At 37.3% G+C, this 23,126-nt stretch overlaps 1 protein-coding gene across 1 annotated transcript in view; it reads left to right on the forward strand.

The window, feature by feature from the left end:
* Positions 1-22,063, forward strand: part of ELOVL2 (ELOVL fatty acid elongase 2) — a 76,528-nt gene extending 54,465 nt beyond the window's left edge. The window contains exons 2-8 of the mRNA XM_054591901.1: positions 693-756; positions 5,555-5,742; positions 10,374-10,451; positions 15,223-15,394; positions 17,943-18,067; positions 18,601-18,735; positions 21,441-22,063. Of these exons, the coding sequence (XP_054447876.1) occupies positions 693-756; positions 5,555-5,742; positions 10,374-10,451; positions 15,223-15,394; positions 17,943-18,067; positions 18,601-18,735; positions 21,441-21,566 (888 nt within the window). The 3' untranslated portion in view covers positions 21,567-22,063. The remainder of the gene's footprint in view (positions 1-692; positions 757-5,554; positions 5,743-10,373; positions 10,452-15,222; positions 15,395-17,942; positions 18,068-18,600; positions 18,736-21,440) is intronic.
* The last annotated feature ends 1,063 nt before the right edge of the window (positions 22,064-23,126 follow it).

Genomic DNA, 23,126 nt, shown 5'->3' on the forward strand with positions numbered 1-23,126 from the left:
CCATGCTGTCGCGAAGTTTAGTAGTTCTTTTTTTCTTTCTGCTGCGTAGTATTCCATTGTGTATATGTACCATAATTTTTTTATCCAGTCATCTACTGATGGGCATTTAGGTTGCTTCCAACACTTGGCTATTGTAAATTGTGCTGCTATGAACATTGGGGTGCATAGGTTCTTTTGTATTGGCGTTTTGGTGTTCTTAGGGTATAGTCCCAGCAGGGGAATCCCTGGATCAAAAGGCACTTCCATTTTCAGTAAAGCTTTAGATTTAGCTAAGTGAAATGCAATTCATCTGTATATTAATTTAATAATTACATTACATCCTGTAATTATAGACTTCCCTGTTGCTTGCACACTTCTGTTAACTGCAACAATAGAAGTTACTTATGGAAATGCTTATACCTCTAAGTATTTTAAAAGGAAATGGAAATAAGGTCAATAACCCTTTGATATTTAAATGTACCAGCACTGTTTTTCTGAACTCCTCTTGGCTAAGGAAATGAAAGAGGGATTGTTTGCTTCCAAATCTTTAGAAGCTTGTGAGAAATGAGGCTACATTTACTGGTTCTCTTTGCAGTCAAAAGTTCTTGAACCTAGGACCCTTGGAGATTCTCTCAACTGCACATTGTTGATAGTGTTTTGTTTTGAGAATTTCCCCCAAAACCCCTTTAATCATTTTTTCTCTATCTTTTCAGGAGCATCTAAAGGCTTTTGATGATGAAATCAATGTTTTTTTGGACAATATGTTTGGACCTCGAGGTGGGTGAACTACTTAAGAACTTAATGTGGAAGGAACACAGTATTTTTTTATAGGAGAGAATTATGTCACTTCTGGTGTCTTAACATTTAGAAAATAGCATGGATTCTTAACATTTAGAGACTTAACTTCCTTCACTCTTTTTATCCTTCTTCCAGCAACTAGAAGGCCTCATTTCTCCTGCTCAGCCTCTCCTGGGATTAAAAGTTCTGGGAGCAGAAAGCAGGAATAGAATGCAGTGCAATACTTTCCTTTGGTGTTTCACTGGCTACCAAAGCTACCAAAAACTGGCTACCAAAGCAGGCTGTAGCTTTCCTTCTATACTTAAGCTACTTCTCTCCTCTCTCCACTGACCATTTCAACTTATACCCTCCTCTCATGCACAGTCATATATAATCTTTCTGCCTTGACATGATCTTGAGAAATTCTCTTTAAAGATGTGTGACCTTTCTCTTCCCAGGTCTGTTAGATTGAGTTTCTAAACTCTCAGTCATTCTGAGTCTTAGTCATTCTGAGTCTCAGTCATTCGTCCATCACCAGTCCCTGCAATGTGCCAGTTGTCTCAACGTGCCAGTTGATGTATATTTAATAACTCTTCCCTCTCAACTCAGCACTACGTGGTTATAAGTTATCCTAACTTGTCTCGCTTCCTACAATCTTTTATTAAGTATCAGCTGGAATAATACTTTGAAAGCCTAAGTCATAATATGTGATACCCTAGCTTAATACTTAATGTCCTTCAGATAAAAACCAAATTTCTTAGCATGGGCTACATACCTGTGTATTATCTAGCCCCAGCTGCTTCTCCAACAGGCAGTGCCACTCTTCCCCACTCACTTTGACGTCTTTTTCCTCCTCAAATATATAAAATTCTTCCATATGCTATTCCTTGAGCCTAGAATTTCTGCCTGCTATCTCCTATGCCATCTCCCAATATAGTGAGCCTGTTCTCATACTTCAGGTATCAGCTTAAGTGTTACCTTTTCCGTAACAAAGATTTCAGGGAATTTGCCCCTCTTTCTCTGATGAGAACAGGAGCCATGACTGTTCTCTCCAGGGCTTATTACAGTTTCAGGAACATATTAAGCACTATGTATTTTGCAAATAAATGAATAAACTCTAAATAACATGTTTTGTTTCTCTTGAGCATTTCTGTGTCACAAAGCTGTGAAAAATCTACAAATTATTACCTCAGCATTTTTGGGGGTGGCGTGGGATATGAGGAAGTTTTTTTTTTTGTTTCTTAAAATATTTAAACAGAATTACTTAGAGATTATTTAGACCATTCTCCAGTTTCTATTCTAAGCAAATGACTATATATAATTTTAATAAAATGATACCCTGTATAGCACTTCTTAGAAATACTTCCACATCATCTTTGGTTTTATTTGTTGTTTTTGTTTTGTTTTTTTTTTTCATTTTATCCTTGTGATGATCCTGTGGGATAGGCAGGGTGGGATACCTATAACCTACTTTACTTAATATGCCTTACAGTTCTAGTGAGTAGTATAGAGGGCATGACACTCTAACTTAAGCGCGCAGGGTTTCTTAGTGACTGTGGCTTTCTGACACTTCCACTAGAGAGTTAAATAACAGTCTCTCTGAGCCAACTTCACACTGAACTTTGCCATCAGTAAGATCATCGTGACCTGGAATCACGTAGATATGGGATCAGTTAAGGATAGGATTATAGTTGTTTACCTACCTTTGGTCATTTTAATGGAAGTTTCATTTGTGGCAAAGATGTAACTGAGCAAACTGGGGTGTGTCCATGTGTCACCTTGATACATGACCCAACAATTAGTGTTAAAAGAAACAGGTTTTTATTTACAGGATTCCAACCTGGGGGGCAGGGACTGGGAGCACTCCTGCTTGGAGACCTCTTCTCACAGGAGACCCAGCACTTCCCTGGCTCACCACCAGGCTATAAGACAGAACCATTCCCAGAAGTTCCCATATCCTTATCAGTTTTTAAGCCAGCTGCACAAACAGCCCTCCATCCCCTCTAGAAGGTACACTCATGGGTTTCAGAATCACCATCCTCTCGCAGAAGCCCTCTCCTTCAGCATATGGGGTATGTCGTCCTCAGCCTCCAGGTAGTAGTCCAGGAAACATGTGCTGTGTTACACTGGATCATGGTAGAGTTCAGGGAGGCACATGTCCCAAGAGAGTGGCTTCTCTGTACGTCCTTCAGAGAAGCAGAAGTCTACATTCCTGGTCTCAGTTCAGTTCCAAAACATCTCCCGTGAATCCATGCTTGGTTTGGCAGGTTCCCACACAATTCCATCAGCTTTCTCCTTGCACCCTTACCTCTGTCCACATGGCTTCCTTCCTCACTACCCCAGGCCGCATGGAGGAATCCTGACTCACAGCTGGCATGGCTTCTACCTTACACACCAGCCCTCATGGCGGACCACTTCCCTACCACCTGCATAGCTGCTTGCTGCTCCCTCTCTCAGACCTCATGATTGAATCCCCCTACAGCCCGCATGGCTGCCTCTCCCCTCTTTTGGTCCTCATGGCGGAATTCCATTCTCTTCAGCCTGCCTTATTTGAAATGCTTTGCCCAGAACTTCCTCTGTGACCTCATCTGGCCCCTCCTATGACATGCTACATTTGCCATTTCCCCCGTATCTTTTACTTTCTTTCAACTGCTATCTTTAGTCAGGGCAAGAGTTCACCATGACACACAGACATCTGGGGTGGGCATTTATGTCCCCTGGCTATGTCACAAGCCACAATATACTCTCTGAGACAGTACTCCTTTTGCTCTGGGCAGCAGTTCACTTCCCTTTAGGAAGGACACAGCTATCAACTTGCCATTGTAATGCAAAGTATCTTAAATGGCCATATCATCCCCCAGTTAAGGTTTCTGGAGGTTTTCAGGCGGACCTCGTTCTGCACCCCAATACAAAGAGACTGTAAGATTGGCATTTGACAACTGGATCAGTTGACCTCCACAGTGGCATCTAGGCCATCATGAATCCTTGTCACCTTCTTAAAGTGGCACAAGCTTAAGTTGACTGGCAGACACCTGGTAAGCTTCTAGGTGTCCCCAGATCTTCTCTGACTTTACATACATCATATTAGTACCATTAAGGGATGTTGTCGTGGGCAAATACCTGACACAGATTCAGAGCTAACACTTCTAAATTCCCAAAGATAATAATGTTTTTACAAGTATTCTCATCTTTTGGTTGGATCAGTCATGATCCTCTGTAACAATTGGAGCAAGTATTTATAGGACCATGACATAAGAAAACAAAAACTTCAGGTGCTATGTTTGTTTTGCAATATATGATTGACTCGATGTGTCGATTAATATATATTTAATAACTGTTTGCTTTCAACTCAGCACTAGATGGATATAAGTTATGACTGAGACAGAGTAGAAATATAAGACCTAGTGTCTGTCTCATGGAGCATTTCTGTAGTTGAGAAGGTAAAACTGGCACATCTGAAACAATTGGAAAGCTATCAAATAAACCATGTATGTGAGTTTCCTAGGGTTGCAGTAACAAAATACCACAAACTGCATGGCTTAAAACAGCAGCAATTTATTCTCTCACAGTTCTAAAGGCTACAAGTTTGAAATCAAGGTGTTGGCAAGGCCATATTCCCTCTGAAGTTCTAGGAAAGAATATGTTCCGAGTCTCTCTCCTAACTTCTGATGGTTGCCAGCAGTCTTTGGCATTCCTTGGCCTGTGGGTGCATCACTTCAGTCTCTGCCTCCATCTTTCCATAGTGTTCTCTTTGTGTCCCTGAATCCAAATCTCCTTTTCTTACAAAGACACCAATCACTGGTCAGGGCCCATCCTAATCTAGTATGACCTCATCTTAATTTGATTACATCTGCAAAGACCCTAATTTCCAAATAAGTTCATAATCACAGATAACAGGAGTTAGGACTTGAACATATCTTTTTGGGGGTTACATTTCAACCCATAATACCATAACAAGAAGTAGGGTAGCAGTATAATGCAAGTTATTTAACTTTTTACATTCTGTAGCTCAATTTTTCTCAAATGTAAACTTGGAATAACAATATCCACCTATACGTCTCTTACCATGACTGTGGTGATGGCATATATGTTTGCATATATGTCCAAACTCATCAAATTGTACACAGTAACTAAGTACAGAATTCAGTGTATCTGTTATATCTCAATAAAGTTATTAAAAATAATATCAACTACATAAGAAGTTGCTTTGAGAGTTAAATAAGTTAATACATGTAAAAGGCTTTAGAACAGTGTGTGACACAGAATTAACACTCAGAAATGTTAGTCATAATAGTATAGTAGCCATAATAACAAATTATTAAATGATAATTATTTTATGCTGATGAGCTGTAGTTACGAAATGGCTAGGAGTCAGATATGTATGTACTCTGCTGCCAACTCCTGTACAGCTTTTTGCAAGTTACTAAAGCTTTCTGAGCTGTCTATTAATCCATAAAATGACATACCATACTTCATATTTACTGAATTAGAGTAAATAAAGGTTGTAACTATTCCAAAGCAGACATTTAGGAACTGTTACTTCCCACCTTCATTAACTTTTACTTTTTCTGTTATTCCGTATTCAGCTTAAGTCCTGTGTGCTCCATGAAAACTTCCTTAGCCTTTGCAGCCCCCACTGGCTTCTTCTGAATGACAACCCAAATACAGCTTCCTTAATGCCATGTCATATTGTTCTCTGTTGTATTTAGTATGTACAGCTGAAATATATGTGCCAATATCTTATAACTAAACAGAAGTGTTGCTCTTCAGGATTCTCACTGTATGTGTTTCTTTTCAGATTCTCGAGTCAGAGGATGGTTCATGTTGGACTCTTACCTTCCCACCTTTTTTCTTACTGTCATATATCTGCTTTCAATATGGCTGGGTAACAAATATATGAAGAACAGACCTGCTCTTTCCCTCAGGGGTATCCTCACCTTGTACAATCTCGGAATCACACTTCTCTCTATGTATATGCTGACAGAGGTAAGTGTTCATGTAGCTAAGTCTGGAGGTCCTAATTGAGAGATTTTTAGAAGCAATTAAATCTAGCTTCACAGAACTATCCAAGGTTGATATCAAACTGCTCTTTAAGACCTCAAGAACTTGTTCTAGCATTCGATAGTGTTAATTCTGAAAGCCCTTAGAAGTCTTTGTTTCTAACTTGAAATTTTCTTATCCAAATTTAGGCCTATTTATTTAGTCCTTAGTCTTTCATTGTAATTTAAAATCACAATTTAGATCGGAATGGGTGTTTAAAGATCATATGTTATAATTTTCTCCTTTTATGTGTTATGATGCTGAGGCTTAGAAAAGCTACATGATTTGCCTGAGAATAGGCAGCTATTCAGTAACAGATTTTTTTTTTTAAAGATTTTATTTATTTATTTTTAGAGAGAGGGAAAGGGAGGGAGATAGAGAGGGAGAGAGACATCATTATGTGAGAGATACATCTATTGGTTGCCTCTCACACACCCCCAACTGGGCATCTGGCCTGCAACCCGGCACGTGTCCTGACTGGGAATTGAACCAAAGACCTCTTGAGTCACAGTCCAGCACTCAATCCACTGAGCCACACTAGCCATGGCTGAGTAAAAGATTATTTTTAAAATTCAATATCAAGTGCAGTTAGTCTGACTGAAATATGAATATACTGTCCACTAAAGGATACTTCCTGCATCTTTGGACCACTCTGACAGTGGGATAGCTATTTCTCAGGGCTGACTTCTGAGGCCTGAGTTGACATTCCAGCTCAGATCTAGCTGCGCCCATTCCTTCATGTACTCCCCTTTCCGTTGTAAAGTGCCAAACACAAGTAATTTTATAAGAAAAAAACATAATTGTCCTGGCTATACAACCTAAGGCCTGACAGACACAGGGAGGGAAAGGGAAGAAGAGAGATAAACATAAAATCTTTTTTAGGAAAAAGTTAGGATAAACTAATTCATGTAAATTATAAATAGTTGTTGCTGGCACAAGTATAGCTGCCTTCCTGTATCCTTGAATTAAAAAAAGAAAACAATCCTTGCCTAATATATAGTCTTACCTATAGAGTTAATCTGTGCATTAGTCTAAAATGCACCATTCTAAAATGACGTAATAGAACTCCACTAATGGAATTTGAGGCATCAGTCAGAGTACAGGACACAGTACAGCCATGCTGACGGCTCTAAAATCACACACATAGGGACTCATTAATTTACCTCACTCTGAAACAGGAGGTTTTATTTTAGGTTCTCTACTGGGTGAATTTTAGTTCACTAGATGAGTGTACGAGATAGTAATTTATGGTGTTAGCTTTCCTATATAACAAAGGGAAGGATGCTCTTCATTGGATTGTTAGAAGTAACAGCTGTATCAGAAGAGCCAGCTTGAAGATCTAACTACATTGGAAGCTCTGTTACCTGCTGGAAGCTTTGGTGTAGTGGAGTCACAAGATCCAAATTCATGTGTCACCTCTGTCACTATCTCTAATTTTAGAGGAGTTAATGTAGCCTTTCTGAACCTTAGGCGATTTATCTTTGAAATGGATATATGAAATTTGTCCAACTGAACTCATGAGTGAGATGTGAGGATTAATCAGTTCTGTCCAGCCAACATGTAAAGAGCACTTAGGAGGTGCATGAAGAGTACTAAGCCCAGAAAATACAGAGACAGAGAGATGGATTCAGTACTCAGGTGTTCACAGATAAGTGTAAGTAGGAGTTTGCACATATTAAAGTGAATATTAGTCACCACCAATAGAAACAAGAACAAGTTTAGTTTTTGAACAACCAAGTAAATAGTTTCTATCTTTTAGGGAGAACATCTGCACCAAGCTCATTCACTGTTACCAAGCTCATTCCCTACTACGAATTTTATCTACTGTTTATCTTCTCACACTTTTATACCTCTTGGTTCAAAACCACTATCAGTTGCCTCCTAGTCTCCTCTGATTGTAATCTCTTTCAGGTCAGGCATAAGGTCTTTTCCTTGACATTTTTGGGGTACATTGAGTAGATACCAGTTGGGTGATAAGTTAACCTTGCTGACTTGTTATGCCTTGGCCAGATATTTGCTTGGTCCAGGAAATTATTGCTAATTTTTTTCTTTCAACAAATATATATGGAGTTCCTTTACTATGTCAGATTCTTTTCTAGATTCTGGAACACAGTGTTTGTCCTAGTGCAGAGATTTTCAACCAGCATGCTGCAAGAATTTTTAAAACACACAATACCTGACTATTTAGTCAGGGGCACTGCCCTCATTTCCTTAGATTGTCAAATAAAAAAAATGACAACACCCAACACAACAATAGCCATCTGGCATGAATGAATCAAAATTATACCTATTTTTTGGAGTGCCACAGAATTTTATTAATTAAATAGTTTATATGTGCCATGAGATGAAAACGCTTAAAAATTGTTGCCCTAGTACATTGAAGAGTGATGAGCTGGTGGTGGGATAGGAATGCTTCACAAAGAATATTTGAGCTGAGACTGAATGATGAAAATAAGCCAGCCATCTAAAAATCTGGGGAGAGTGTGTTCATGCAGAGGGAACAGCAAGTGTAAAGTTCTTGAGGCAGTAATGAGCTTGGGGTGTTCAAGGACCATAAAAAGAAACAGTGTAACAAGGACACAGCAGACAGAGGAGAGAATAATTCAAGGTGAGCTGGGCATGTGGCAGATTATATAGAGTTTTGTAAAACATTTGGCTTTTATTTTAAGTAGAATGGAAAGCCAGTAGAGGATTTTAATGAGAGGAGTGATGTATGATCTCCCTTTTAGGTTATTCTGGCTGCTACCTGGAAAATGGACTATGAGAGTGAGTCTGGAGCAAGAATAGAAACAATGTCCAGTTAAGACAGTATTGCAGTACAATAGTCAACAAATGCTAGCAGTTTGTTGGATTAAGGTGGTAGAGATGAGAAGCTAGTGAATTCTAGACATACTACTTTGAAGTAGCCCACGCCTCCTTAAGGCTAAGTGTGTTTTTTCATCAACACATAGGTTGGATGGCTCCTGCACATCAGCACAGCTAGGGGGATTAGGAGTGGTCCAGGGTAAAGCAGATAGAGCCTCCTGTAGCTCGTCTGCTTAATAGTGCTGTTTAGTTGTTAAATTGCTAGGTAGTTCTACAGAGGTGGCACAGGGGTGGGGGTAGACTAAATAAATATGATTGAAGCAGAAAATGTCATGGGGTAACAGAGTATGGCCTGTCTTCTCCCACTACTATATTGTCAGTATATAATGAAGAGACTAGAGCCCGTTACAAGAAACTACAGCCTGCAGCTTTCTTACTTGAAAAATGCACCAACACAAAAATTTACATATGCTTTTATGTAAAGTACTATACTTTTACATATACTCACTGGTTCCCACTGGAGACCCAGTTGCATAAAGCCCTGGGAGCTATGGGGGTGACTTGACTTGTAATAAATAGATCCTATCAGGAAAATTCAATCTTTTTTACTTTTCTGGATTCATTTATCCTGATGATCTAGAATTATCATGATGCTAACTGAAAGGTACTTGGTCAAAAGGAAAGAGGTAAATTAGGATAGTGGAGTGAAGACAAGGATTCTAAAATATTTCTAAGTGTTTTTAGTGGTTCATCTCTTTTTAATGTTCAGTTCATTAACTTCGCATCCCTCCCTGCTCTGTATTTGTAGTTTAACAGTTCTATACCTTTACACATTTCTGATACACAGAAGAAAATGGTAGACTTTTGCATATAATAACATGTAAATCAAAGCCAAATGCCTTTTATTTTAGAATTCCAGGATTCTTAAGTAATAGTGGGAAAGAAGGGAGAAAACCTCTTTTGTAGACATTTCCACAAAGAATTAAAAAGCTCATTTTGTGGAAAGAATACTAGATAAAGAATTAAAAGGTCTGAATTCTAACCATTGTTCTACTACTTTCAATCCATGTAATTTTGAAGAAATTATTTACTTATATATTTACTGAGTGCTTATGTTCTAGGCATTGAGCAGGGAACTGTAGATCCAAAGGCGAACAAAAAGGGCCTACATTTTATGCATATTTTTGTTTTTTGAGCAAGGGGAATGTAGTCATTAATCAGTTATAATCACACAAATGGTTGATCAGCACATCGCATAAATTAATGGAGAAATGACATAAGTACCTTTGTGGTACTGACTTTTGTATCTGTAAAATGATAACTACGTACTTAAAGTTATTGAAATGATCAACTAGGATATTTAGGTATAAGCCAATATAGAGTACTATTAAAATTTTAGTGTAGTTTCTTCACATTTGTTTACATTTAATTCTACATTTTACTTGTGGAAACATAGGACTAAGTAACTCCTTACACAAAATATTTTGTTATTCAAATGATAGCTAAATTCTGTTTCATTTTAGATTTAACTTAAAAATAAAAAAATGTTAGAAGTAAATTACATTAACTAAGGAATATAACCATTGATATCAGTTCACAACAAGAATTAAACCCTTTGCTAATAAGTGTTTGAGCACAGAATCGAATTAGAGTCAAATTACGGGATGTTTCTGCTCCAGCCTGGAATAGATGCCAACTAGAAACATTAATGGGAAATTGCTTTGATCCAAATCCTTGTGTTGATCCCTCCACCTTTCTTGTTTCTTTGGCAGCTTATTCTCTCCAGTTGGGAAGGAGGTTACAACTTACAATGTCAGGATCTTGCCAGTGCAGGGGAAGCCGATATCCGGGTGAGTCATGGGAAGAAGCAAGTCAGTCTCCTGTAACCATTTCTCATTGAGAAGAAGGAAGGCTTTCTCCTGGTAGATAAGAGGATGGGGGGATAGGATTAGATAAGAAAGGAACTCCTATTCTAATAGAAATGTTTGATAACAAAAGTGTTTTCCAAATGTGCAGCTACAGAAGACTGAATAAACCACGGTACATCCATGTGATGGATCCCTTTCCAAAAGGAATGGGGGAGATCTCTGTAACTGTGACAGAATCATCTTCAGGATATGTATGAGTGAAAAGAAAGCAATCTGTATAACCCATGTTTATGTATAGTACCTTTTGTGCAAGAAATTATATGAATGTATGTGTGTATCATTTATGTTTTTTTTAAAAAAAGAAACAATGGTAGAATAACCCAAAAGCTAACAAAGTGGTTTCCATTTAGGGTAGGGAACAGGGCAGAGGAGACAGGATAGAAGCTAGACATCTCTGAACGTACACTGTATTACATTTGACTTTGGAACCCTTAAGTGTTTTACATAATTATAAAACAAAATCAAATCTAAAAAGAAAGCAAGGTAGATTCCCCCCAAAAAACTTGGAAATAAACTAAATGAATATACCCGTATGTTGTTGGTAACACAGCCACCCAAAGAATTATTTCAAGTAACATTAAAACATAGTGTTTTGACTAGACATCCCTAGTGAGATATATCTTAACAGTATTCAATAATTTTTGTTTGCTATTAATAAAAATGTGGATATTGCTATAACAGTATGGGTATTGTTATAGGTACAATGTAGGATAAAGTAAGTATATAGTAATGTTAATATCTTACAACTAATATTTAAACATAAAAGAAAGGAGATATCAATTAAAAGTTAAATGAAATCATAGATTCAAACTGGAAATATTAGAACAAACTTTATTCTTTCTAAAACAAACATGTTTTTAGCTATCTGTACAGAAAAGGCCTAGTTAGTCTGTGATAACCCAATACAATGAGCAATGAATCCCCAGATTGTTCTCTCAATACTGTAATTTTCCACCAGAAGGAATAGGGTTCTTAGAGAATTGGGCAATTTTTGGTTTGGGTGGGAAAAGTATACAGGAATCCAGGATCTTCTGTGACAGAAAGCAAAGGAAATATCCAAGACTGCTAGAGTCTCGACACGAAGACACAGGAGCCACCTTGAAAGGACTCCCACTGCTAACTATGGGACAATTGAGTATCAAAAAGAATACTGGCTGGTGAATTGAAACATATTAAATTTATTTTTAAAACCATAAGTTTAAAATGCCACAACCTTCAGTTTTTTGAAGGTTGGTAGGACACCAGCTCATTGTAGAAAAAAAAATTAAAGGGAAGGAATAAAATGTTTTCTTGACTTTCATATGTGAATCTCCAAACAAAGAGGAAGAGTTCTTCTCTATAGAAGGAAAAAAAGGTGTAAGTAACTAGAGGATTAAAATTACCATTTTGCAACTCCTAGTGAAGTTATGGATCTAGACAGCAGTGATCTGGAAATGATAAAACTGTTGGATGAAAGTTGAATGGAAGCTTCATAATGATTGGATTAGGTTGTTAACACCTGAACTCACTGAATATCAGAAATTATGCTCCTCCTTTTCATGGAATCTCAGCAGTGGTTAGCTGCTTCAGGATGAAGCTGAACCTCTTTCCCAGCCACAAACTGCACCTTTTATGGGAAGTATATGGCCACATAAGTTGCTGCTGACATTCTGAGAGAAGAATGGAATGATTATATGGTTCGAATCAGTGATGGGAATGACGAGGCTGCCCCATGAAGCAAGATTTCTTGAACATTGGCCATATTTGCTGGCTACTGAGTAAGGGGCATTCCTGTTGTAGACTAAGGAGCTCTGGAGAAAGCAAGCACACATTTCTGCAGGGTTGAATTGTGGACACCAATCTGAGTGGTTTTCAATTTAGTCATTGTGAAAAATGACCCAGGAAGATATTCCTGGTCTTACTGATAGTACTGTCAGTGCCTGGGACTCAAAAGAGCTAGCAGCATCTGCAAACTTTTCAGTCTCTCTAAAGAAGATGATGTTCACAAAAATGTTGTGAGAAAGCCCATAAACAAAGGAGGCAAGAAACAAACCTAGCACGAAAGCACCTAAGATTCAGCATCTTGTTACTCCACATGTCCTGCAACATAGACGTTGGCATACTGCTCTGAAGAAACAATGTACTAAGAAAAATAATGAAGAGGCTGCAGAATACACTAAACTTTTGGCTAAGAAAATGAAGGGGGCCAAATAAAAACTCTAGGAACAGGTTGCCAAGAGACATAAGCTGCCCTCTCTGAGAGCTTCTACCTCTAAGTCTGAATGCACTCAAAAATGAGATTTTCTAAGAATAATAAATAAGCTCAGACAAAAGGAAGGAGGGAGAAAGGGAAGGGAAGGAAAGCAAAAGGAGAAAAAAAATTAAAGAAGGAGGAAAGGAGGAATGAAGGGAAATTATGTCCCTCTTACTGAGATATGATAGGAAGTACATAGAACCACCTATGAAGTCTTGCCCAAAACCTTAAACCTGAATCCAATCAATTCTGTAAGTCTAAGTGCTTACAAAAAGGTGGGGGATAGAGAAACAAGTTAAATAACACTAGGATAAAACAAATCCATAATATTAATCAAAATCCATAATATTAATAATTTTAGAATTCTATGAAAAAACTGATCTAGCTCTTTTAAGAATAAAAGACATGAAAGAAAAGGGGGGAGCAATGAGAGAGAGGGTTATTGATTAGAGGAGACTTAAGAACCATATCAGAGAAATGCAAGCTGGAGTTTGTTTGGATCCTGATTTAAACAAATTACAGAAGGACATTTTTGAGATAGATTTGAACATCAACTAGGCTATTAGAAGATAGTAACTGTTAATTTTATTAGATATTGTCATGATGGTTATGTTAAAACAAAAAACCCCTCCTTATTAGTAGTTTTTATAGATAAAATACTTTGGATTTGCTCATATGTTACATTCCCCCTACCCCACCCCGCCAAAAAGAAGTGGTGGGAAATAGAATTGATTAAAAAAATTTGAAATCATATTGAAAATTTTGAAATTCAGTGATAAATACCAAAAGTTTCATTGTAATTGTTTTCCCTGCATTCGTGACTGAAAGTTTCCACAATAAAAAACATGAGTTATTAATAAGGGAGATGGTAGAAAACCTTTTAATTAAAATCTTTAACATGAACATTTTTAAAGCATCTTCGAAACTATAATACAAAAAAGTAAGATATATAAATTTCTGTACACCCACTTTATTTCTAATATATTGGGTTGGCCAAAAAGTTCATTTGGTTTTTTCCATAAGAAGGCTCTAGTGACGTTTAGTTGTCTTTAACTTCATTCAAAACAACTTCGTTAGATTATATTGTGGCAGCCGTCTTATCAGTGTGCATTTTTTAAAGACTTATCAAAATTGGTGAATATTTTTGTAGCAATATTAATATTGAAGATAAGAAAATATGCAACATATTCAGCACATTATGCTTAACATTTCAAGAAAGGTAAAAATGCAACTGAAACGCAGGAAGAAAAAGATTTGTACAGTGTATAAAGAAGGTGCTGTGACTGATTAAACATGTCAAAAGTGGTTTGCGAAGTGTCATGCTGGAGACTGCTTGCTAGATGATGCTGCATAATTGGGTAGACCATTTGAAGTTGATAGCAATCAAACTGAGACATTAATTCAGAGCAATCAATGTTATACCGTGCAGGAGATAGCTGGCATACTCAAAATATCCAAATCAATAAAGTTATTGGTGAAAATGAAAAATGTGTTTTTTATTTTACAGAAATAATTATACAGACTTTTTGGCCAACTGAGTATTATCATAGACCAGCGCACTTTGGGATGCCATACAGTTCTCTAGAGGTCATATGTATTGTATGCATTTGTGGTTTGATATTTTTTGGCTTAATGTTTTTGAAGGTTTATTGTTACCTCAAGCGTTAAGATGGAAGCCACCACACCTTATCTTGAGAAGCAGACTGTAGAGCATGTATCCTAATCTCAAAGTTTCTGTTTTATAGTGTCCTCTTATGTTTATGTGTGTTAGTGCTAGGGGACTCAGGCGGGAAAGGAAGTGGTAATCATGACATATTACTGTCATTGAGGAAGAAGAGCATCTGGATTTTTAATCTTCCAAGGAAGAGACATGAAAAAAGTAGTCATAGACTGCTCTTCGGTAGTATAATTTTAAGAGATAAAACATGTACATTAGAAGAATAGATAAAAAAATTAAATCTAGGGTGACAGACAGCAGTGACCCGTTGAGTGCCAGGCCCTAAACAAAGGTGAGACAGCCAGTACCTGCCTTTGAGTGATTTTTGCTCTGTTAGAAAAGATAGATTCATAACACTAACTACGCTTTATTGTGGTTATTAAAATAGAGGCATAAAGTAATTTGGGAATATAAATGAAGAAGTGGTTGACTCAGCCTGAGAAAAGAAAAGAGGTAGCGTTCCAGAGAAAAGGTGGTTTTTAAGAGGAATACGAATTGGTTCTGTAGGTGTAGGGGAGTAACTTGATCAGACATGTAGTTTGGAAAGATAATACCAGACTAGGTTGGATTGCTGGGAATAAGGAAAAACTGGAGGCAAAGATGCCAGGTAGATGCTTTTTCAATAGTTTGGGAGAAATGCACACCAGTAAAGCACAGAACACACAGAACGCTGAGAGGGAGGGCAGCACCAGGGGAATTTTTATTGCTAAACTTTTATTTTTTCCCTTTCAAAATTTTTACAGGTAGCCAAGGTGTTATGGTGGTACTACTTCTCCAAATTAATAGAGTTCCTGGACACAATTTTCTTTGTCTTGCGGAAAAAAACCAGTCAGATTACTTTTCTTCATGTATATCATCATGCCTCAATGTTTAACATCTGGTGGTGTGTTTTGAACTGGATACCTTGTGGGCAAAGTAAGTTATTTTGTTCATTTTTTATTCTGTATGATGGACCTTGAAAGACATCTGTTGTGTCTTTTGTGTTGAGTATTGCATGCAGATCAGGAGAGAGGGAAGAAAGGCCAAGGCATAGCACAGCCTGCTTTGTCATGCAGGGAAGCACATGTTTGCCAGGGGTCATAGTTTTCTGGTCTTTGATACTGGCAAAATCTGGGTATTTCCTTAAATTTTAAAAATATTTTCCTTACCATTTACCAAATGCCCAGTGGCCAGGAGCACCTGTCCTAGTTGGAAGAGTTTTACTCCAGTACTTGGGCTAACCAAACAAGTATAGCACCTTCCATAATCACCGTTCGGCTGTGGTATAGCTTCAGTCATTTCAGATTTTAGGGCTTGTTTTTCCATTCTGAACAATTAAAGCCACATTGCTGACCTATCAGAGTACTGGCTTTTTTTTTAAATTAAGAACTACAGTATGTTTCACATCACAACCCATTCATTCATGTGTATATATTTTGAATTAAACAAAAATTTAGCCTGGCTCTGTATATATTTTTTTCAAATTCTATTTCACTTTTTCAAAAAACTGATGACAATTCTCACTGTGTTGATTTAGTAATGTGTCCTTTATGACCCGCAGTTGGAGAAACCCTGAGCAAGAGAGAACAGTACTTCTATCCAATATTGCCTTATACACAAGAATTAAAAAATATCCTATGAAAAATCAGATCAGGTAAAACTCAAGTCAAAATGGTTTTGCTCTAGGATTTAGGATCTTGCAGAGATGAGATTTTTTTAAAACACCAAGGATATTTGGAATATATCAGTGACTGTGAAGATGCAAACTTACACTACAGTATAAAGAAAGAAATTGCTGGGATTGCAGTGGGCAGAAAGAGGTGCTTTTCACACCTCTCCTAGCCTGACAGAGTCTAGTTTCTCGAGTTTAGTTATTAAGACTATAAGAGGCTTATACTATAATCAACACCAAAAGAAAATATCGAGGTTAAGTATTTTTATTGTCAACAGTTTCATTACAAATCATCAAGCATATAAAAGTCAGTCTCAAATAATCACTGTGTGAAGACATAGATTTCCTATGAATAAAATACACTGTGACAGTTTCTATTCAATCTGGAATATTATTAAAATTATAAGCTGAAACTACTTATTTTTAACTAATTGATGGAAATGAAAACTCAGGTGGGTAAAAAAAAAATATCACTAATATTGTGCTTCCTGGTGCTCTGAAACTATATTTGTGTTTTTATATAAATTCTGGTTCCTTAACAGGTTATTCCAGCCAGCATTTCTTAAGGACTTACTACATGCATAGTGTTACTCCTTTTGTTCCTTATTCATTAGATTGCATTTATCCAGATCTCTAACCCAGGATTGGGAAACCAGGCTGGAGAATTTAAATAGATTAATTAACCAACACATGTTCAGTGCGTTTTAGTTTATATAGCATTTATTATCTCAATCCAACCACAACCTTAAGAGGTAATTATTATTATACCAATTTTCCAGGTGAGGAAAATAAAAATTTACAAAGTCAAAGTAACATATCCAGGTCCCCAGTCTCTCTTACCACAGGATTGATGGCTCGTAGACCAGCCCCCTGAATCCCAAGTTAACTCATGGAACAGTACCCAGCACAAAGTGCACACTAATAAGCACTTTACACATATCAGTTGATTTAATCCTCACAATGTGTTTCGTTTCCAACAAATAATCTTCCTCTGATGTCTTACTATTGCAGTTATATCTTTTTAAACCTTAGAACATAGAGCATAGTTCTTTCTCCTTGGTGTCATGAAATGCTGTTCACCCAAGCTGGTGGCACTTTAGAAAGATTTCATGAAGATGAAGGCAGGGTTGGGGAAGGTTTCAGCACAGCTTATCACAGCAAATATAGTAAAACTGGATTTTAGATAACCTTTGTCTTGTGAGTCCATGGGATGGCCCAGCTACTGGTAAGGTCTCACGGGCCAATGTCTCTTCAGTCCCAGCCTTTTCTTATCCTGCTGGCCTTTTCACTCCTCCATATGATCTTGCCTTCCACCAGAATTGCCTGGTTCCTACTCCATTTCAGATAGGTTTTATGTACTTAATTATGAAAAGCAGCATGTTTACCTTTACTGTTGAGCACCCTCTTCAGCTACATACTAAAGGCTCTCTTCCTACAATCAAATGAGCTCATCAAAGGCTTAGCTAAATCAAAGACACTTCTCTCTTAAAGAAATTCTGCCATTGGTTTAAGGTAACATTGTATTTCCCCAATTAACTCACGGTAATGAGGCCAAGGGGCAGTAAAACCTTTGCAAATCAGGAATTACCCGTTTGGTTGGCACTCTGAAGCACTATTCAGTTTAGTCCTAGCTCAGTGACTTTTGCTGAATCCTGGAGTAATGGCACAAAAATCAGGGTGAGTTTATCAGTGTGAATTGTTAGTGCCATATTTGTTATTCATCTTTATGATGAACAGAAAGGATCTCACTTAAAAAAAGAAATGGACAGCCTTACTTTCTAGAAGAGCAGTAATTATGTGGTACTTTTGTAGGTTTCTTTGGACCCACTCTGAACAGTTTCATCCACATTCTTATGTATTCCTACTATGGACTGTCTGTGTTTCCATCGATGCACAAGTATCTTTGGTGGAAGAAATACCTCACACAGGCTCAACTGGTATGTCCTCCCTCCTTTCAGCTCTTCTCCATGTGAAGCTTCTAAATATTCTCATGGGTGGGGAAAGGTAATAGGAATCCCAGACTTCTTATAAGTCAGAGGCTTTTCCATACGTGATGAAACTGCATATTTTCTTTAAGGATGACCTTTTAGGGATGAAACCTTGTGTGTTTACACATCCTTTGTGCATGCAATTAACTCATTCCTTGCTTTGAAATGTAGGTGAATGCTTTAAAATCAATGTTGATGTTAAATCACTTTTATTCGAATCATTTCAATTGTTACTTTTCCATGAGAAAATTAATGAGCAATTAAATGAGCAATTATAATTACTGAGTAATGTAACTTCAAATAAAATTTCTGGATAAGATAGTGAGCTGCTCTCCTTGTTTTTTTTTTTTTTGTTTTTTTTTATTCTTGCAAAATTCAGGGAATAAGAGTAGTTGATTTCTGAAAGTATAAAACTTCACAGTGGTTTTCATATGGCTCAGCCTGGTTCCCTCACCATGGTGCCCCTTCTCCCACCCTCCCAGGTGCAGTTCGTGCTGACCATCACCCACACCATGAGTGCTGTTGTGAAGCCGTGTGGCTTCCCCTTTGGGTGTCTCATCTTCCAGTCTTCGTACATGCTTACATTAGTCATCCTGTTCTTAAATTTTTATTTCCAGGTAAGTTAAATTTAAATATTCAGTGGTAAAACATAAAAGGACATGCACTTTTGTATTATATATTTGTTTAATTTTACCAATCAAATGTCATAGTAGCACATGCTTGTTGATAAATTTAAATAACAGACGTGCAAACGAAAAATAAATCTTGCATTCCAAACTCCTCTCCTAACAAAGGAGGTCCTTCTCAAAGGATAACCACTGCTAGTCTAGTGGGCATTCTGTTAGACATTTTTTGATGAATACATATAAAGTTTTATCAAAGGTATTATGCATTTGTGTCATATATTTGCACTATGCTTCTAAAGTCTGAAAGTAACAGAAAAAGTGGAGGTTCAGCTGCATGTTGCCACAAAAGCCAAACTTGTGAGGGAGATGCTATTGTAAAAGGACAGGGGTTTTATTCGGGTGCTGTATGATCTGGGAGAATGGCAGACTCCTCTCTAAAAGCCCAACTATTCCTCAAAACCAAGAAAAAAGGCTTTGTCCAGAGTTCCTGTTCCATTTTAAAGTACAGTCCTTTGAAGCTAACAGGTGGCTACTAAGTGGTCATAGTCCACATCCAGGTAGCATAGTTTTTTCCCAGCTGCAGTTCATTTCAGGCTTCCTCTTGGAGCCTGCGTGTGGAGCCCATACAGCCAAGGGACATGCGGTTGCTAGGGCAGCAAGGTCATGTGCTCCCAGAGGAGAGGGAGCAAATGCACCAACAAGTGCATCACCAGGGCCGCAAGAGAGAGTGAGAGAGGCTCCCTCCAGGAGGCCAAGGGCCTTAGTAGCAAGGTGGCCCATCGAGAGAAGAGGTGAGTACACTGTGTGAGTCCAGATGGAGAGAGAGAATGTGTTTCCTCGTTCCCCTGGGATTATATTAGCGTGGGTGTGGGATGGACCAAGTGCTTTCTCAAAAACAAACCCAATGAACTTCCCAAATTTTCACATGCTTTGGGTGGGTCCCTCTCCCAACCAATCCCTTCTTTTTCCAGGCTAGACTGAAAGGGTTCTTTGGTTCAGAACTTCCGCCTGTGCCATTTTGACTTCTGTGAAGCATGTGTCTGCCTTCCCCTGGTCCCACCCCAAGTCTGGTAGCGGAAGAGGGGGAAGAGGACTTTTTCCTCTATTCAGTTACCTTACTATCCTTTCATGCTCAGTGTAAGAACCTGCCACCGTCCTGGCCAATGGGGCAGAGACTTCCCTGGTACTCTGGATAGACTGGTAACACATGGAGAAAAACATAGGCTTAATGGATCGAATATTAAAAAACTATTTCCGTATCAGCTACTGAGATGTTGTAGACTGTTTATTTGGGGAAAAATTTTATTTTAAAACAAAGCAATGTGCAAAGTTCACATTGACTTTTTCTTGATTGTCATTTTCTTTTTAACAATTTAAAAGGAGGGGAGCTTCAGAATGCAATTGCAAAGCAACTCTGTTATACAAGAACTGATGAAAGTGGTAACAGCACAGGCCTCAGGTGTTTGTAGATTTAAATTGCTCTCTTTTGTGGGCCAGAGAAATAGCAAACTTCATGAAAAAAATGAGAATGTACATTTATATTAAAAACAGTACTTTTGAAATTGTATTCAACTATATTTTCTTCTTCACACAAACAAGTGCCTTCTGATTTTTTAGTTTGCATTTGCTAATAGTCAACCCATAGTAGTTTTCACAACTACAACAGCTGTGGGAATGGAACTTTTGACAGCTTTTCAGTTCTTTTGTTTCTGAAATTGGACTGGCTAGGCTTTGTCTGTTATAAGAGATAAAAGTTTCAGAATTTCTAAAGAAATACCACTGATAGAATCAAACAAAGCCACAAAAATAAAAAAAAAATGTAAAAAGCTGACTATTAAAGGAAAGCGAAGGGAGTCATTAGGGTGTTGAAACTTGAAGAGAAGTAGATGGATGGCCCAGACAGGGTTTGCAGTGGCACTCAAAGCTTTAAATCTGCTTGTAGGTTAAATTGAATCTTAGTCTTTTAAAGCTGAGTATATTCTTTTAGTCTTAACCCATAAAAATGAGATGAGATCAGGTATCTTGTCAGAACAGCAAAGATATATATGCCAAAACTCAAATCAAGCCAAAGTCCCAGGTAGTTGTATTTTTAAAGCAACAGACAGCACTTTTTCCCTTGACTGTATTTTTAAAGAATATGTCCTTAAATAGGTTATGGGGCTGTGATGTACGGCATGGGGACTATAGTTAATACTGTATTGTATATTTGCAAATTGCTAAGACAGTAGATCTTAAAAGTTCTCATCACAAGAAAAAAGTCTGTGTGGTGATGAATGTTAACTAGACTATTTGTGGTGACATTGCCACAGTAAAGACAAATATTGAATCATTATGTTGTACATCTTAAACTAATATATGTCAATTATATGTCTATTGAAAAAAAACTTTAAAAAATCTTTTCCAAGTAAGCAACCAATGCAAAATAAATTAAATACTAATCCATAATGCATAAATACTATGCTGATAAAGTGAATGTTGTTTCTTTCATTAGATATCATACATATGCCCTCTTTTCACCCTATTTGCATTTTAACCAGAAGCTTAAAAATTGTGATATTAAAAATAAGAATTCTTATTAGAAAGCCCAGTACCAAAGAAAATCATGCACTGTTCTAGACTATCTGCCACTTTAGAGACAAGGTCTTATTAAAGAATCCTTTTTTTCTTTTTCTCTTCCAAATGTACATATCCAACAGACATATCGAAAAAAGCCAATGAAAAAAGAGATGGAAGAGTCACCAACAGGAAAAGAAGTTAAGAATGGGTTTTCCAAAACCTACTTCACTGCAACTAATGGAATAATAAACAAGAAAGCACAATAAACATCAAGTAACAGACAAAGCATATATAATAACCTAACAGATTCACTTGCTTTTAAGGCAATGATTGAATTGAAAGTTATATATGTTTTAGCATAAACTAATTTCGTTGGAGTTTATAAATCATTTGTACCGAGAATGTATTAGTATCTTTGTATTAGGTTAATCTGTTAAATGAGTACTTCTGTCAGCATTGAGGTGAGGCTGAGCTCTGTAGACCTCAGAACTGGTGCAACATTCTCTCTCCCTCCTCCTCCCAGACTTAACACCTCACCAGAAACTGTCTTCATAATGCCTTATCCACACACAAAGCCAGGAAACATGGAGCATTGTTTTTCAAGGCAAATCTTCAAATTAAAAGTTAAAGAGTTTTGTTCACATGGAAATGTTTAAAAAAAAATGTTACTTATCTCCTAAATACAGGGTATGTTGTAATCTATATTAAGCAATAATTGTCAGTGCATAAAGTAATTAGTCCCTCTGCTCCTTTAGGAATCAACCCCAGAAGATACTAAAACGGGATCATAAATGGAAAATCTAGCAAAACTTCCTCTCTCTTAAGCTGTGTGTCTGTCAAATTCCCACAACCACTCCTAATTTTCAACATAGTGATATGATAATGAAACTCGTATATTTTTAAAATTTTGAATGTTAGTTTTTCTAAAAAGAAAAAAAAAATCTGCCAAACCCTCATAGCTCAGGGGCTTTGAATAGTTGTTCCGCAGTTTTAATTATTCATTTCTACCTCTCATGTTAAGTTGTCCTAGGTTAGATAGACATAGTGCTCTATTTAAAAAGCAGGATCTAACTAAGCCTGGCTGCCCATTTCTTTCTGAACAAGCACTTGAGTCCAGTCTGCCCTTTTCATTGGAATGACATGCCACTGGAACATTCCTAATTCAGAATTAACAGAGCAATTGGGGACAAAGTGACATTGAATTTGTCAACTATTTATTGTGAACCAATCTGCTACCAGTCTTTGAAGACTGGTAGGTTAAGTTTTTGAAAATAGGAACTAAAAATCAGAGGGCTATAGAAAGATTTCAATACCCAGCCATCAGCTGATAATGAGCCACAATGAAAAGTGCCGATGTGGCAAGCTCAGCATGTCTTTTTCTGGCTCAGGTAATACAGTCTGTGCCGAGACAAGCATAAAAGCACAGGAAGTCAATGGATATTTCCTTTCTCCTCTACATGTGGGACAGTTACTATTACATTTTACCAAGAATGGAAACCATATTTTCTGAAGATTTGATGCTGATTTATACCCTATAAAAGTATTATTTGTCCCCTATACCCTCTTTTTAAACATTTTAGATCATAATGTTGACATCAAATGCTTAAGTGTCGGAAAGGCATGGCCGCCATTGTCCCAACACATTCCAGTCAGTTTGGGAGTGCCTTTCTGTCCTTTTATGCTTTTTCCCCCCTGAACTCTAGTTTTTAAATTATTTTTCCATTTAAAAAATAAAAACACTGACTTTTGTACTGATACTGTACACTGACATCGTACCGACTTTTTTATCTTCTCTTCCATGTAAACTACCCACTCAGGATTCTAGC

Source organism: Pteronotus mesoamericanus, unplaced genomic scaffold (assembly GCF_021234165.1).
Source record: "Pteronotus mesoamericanus isolate MK-2021 breed Mesoamerican mustached bat unplaced genomic scaffold, CSHL_Meso_final scaffold_31, whole genome shotgun sequence".
Taxonomy (NCBI): Eukaryota; Metazoa; Chordata; class Mammalia; order Chiroptera; family Mormoopidae; genus Pteronotus; species Pteronotus mesoamericanus.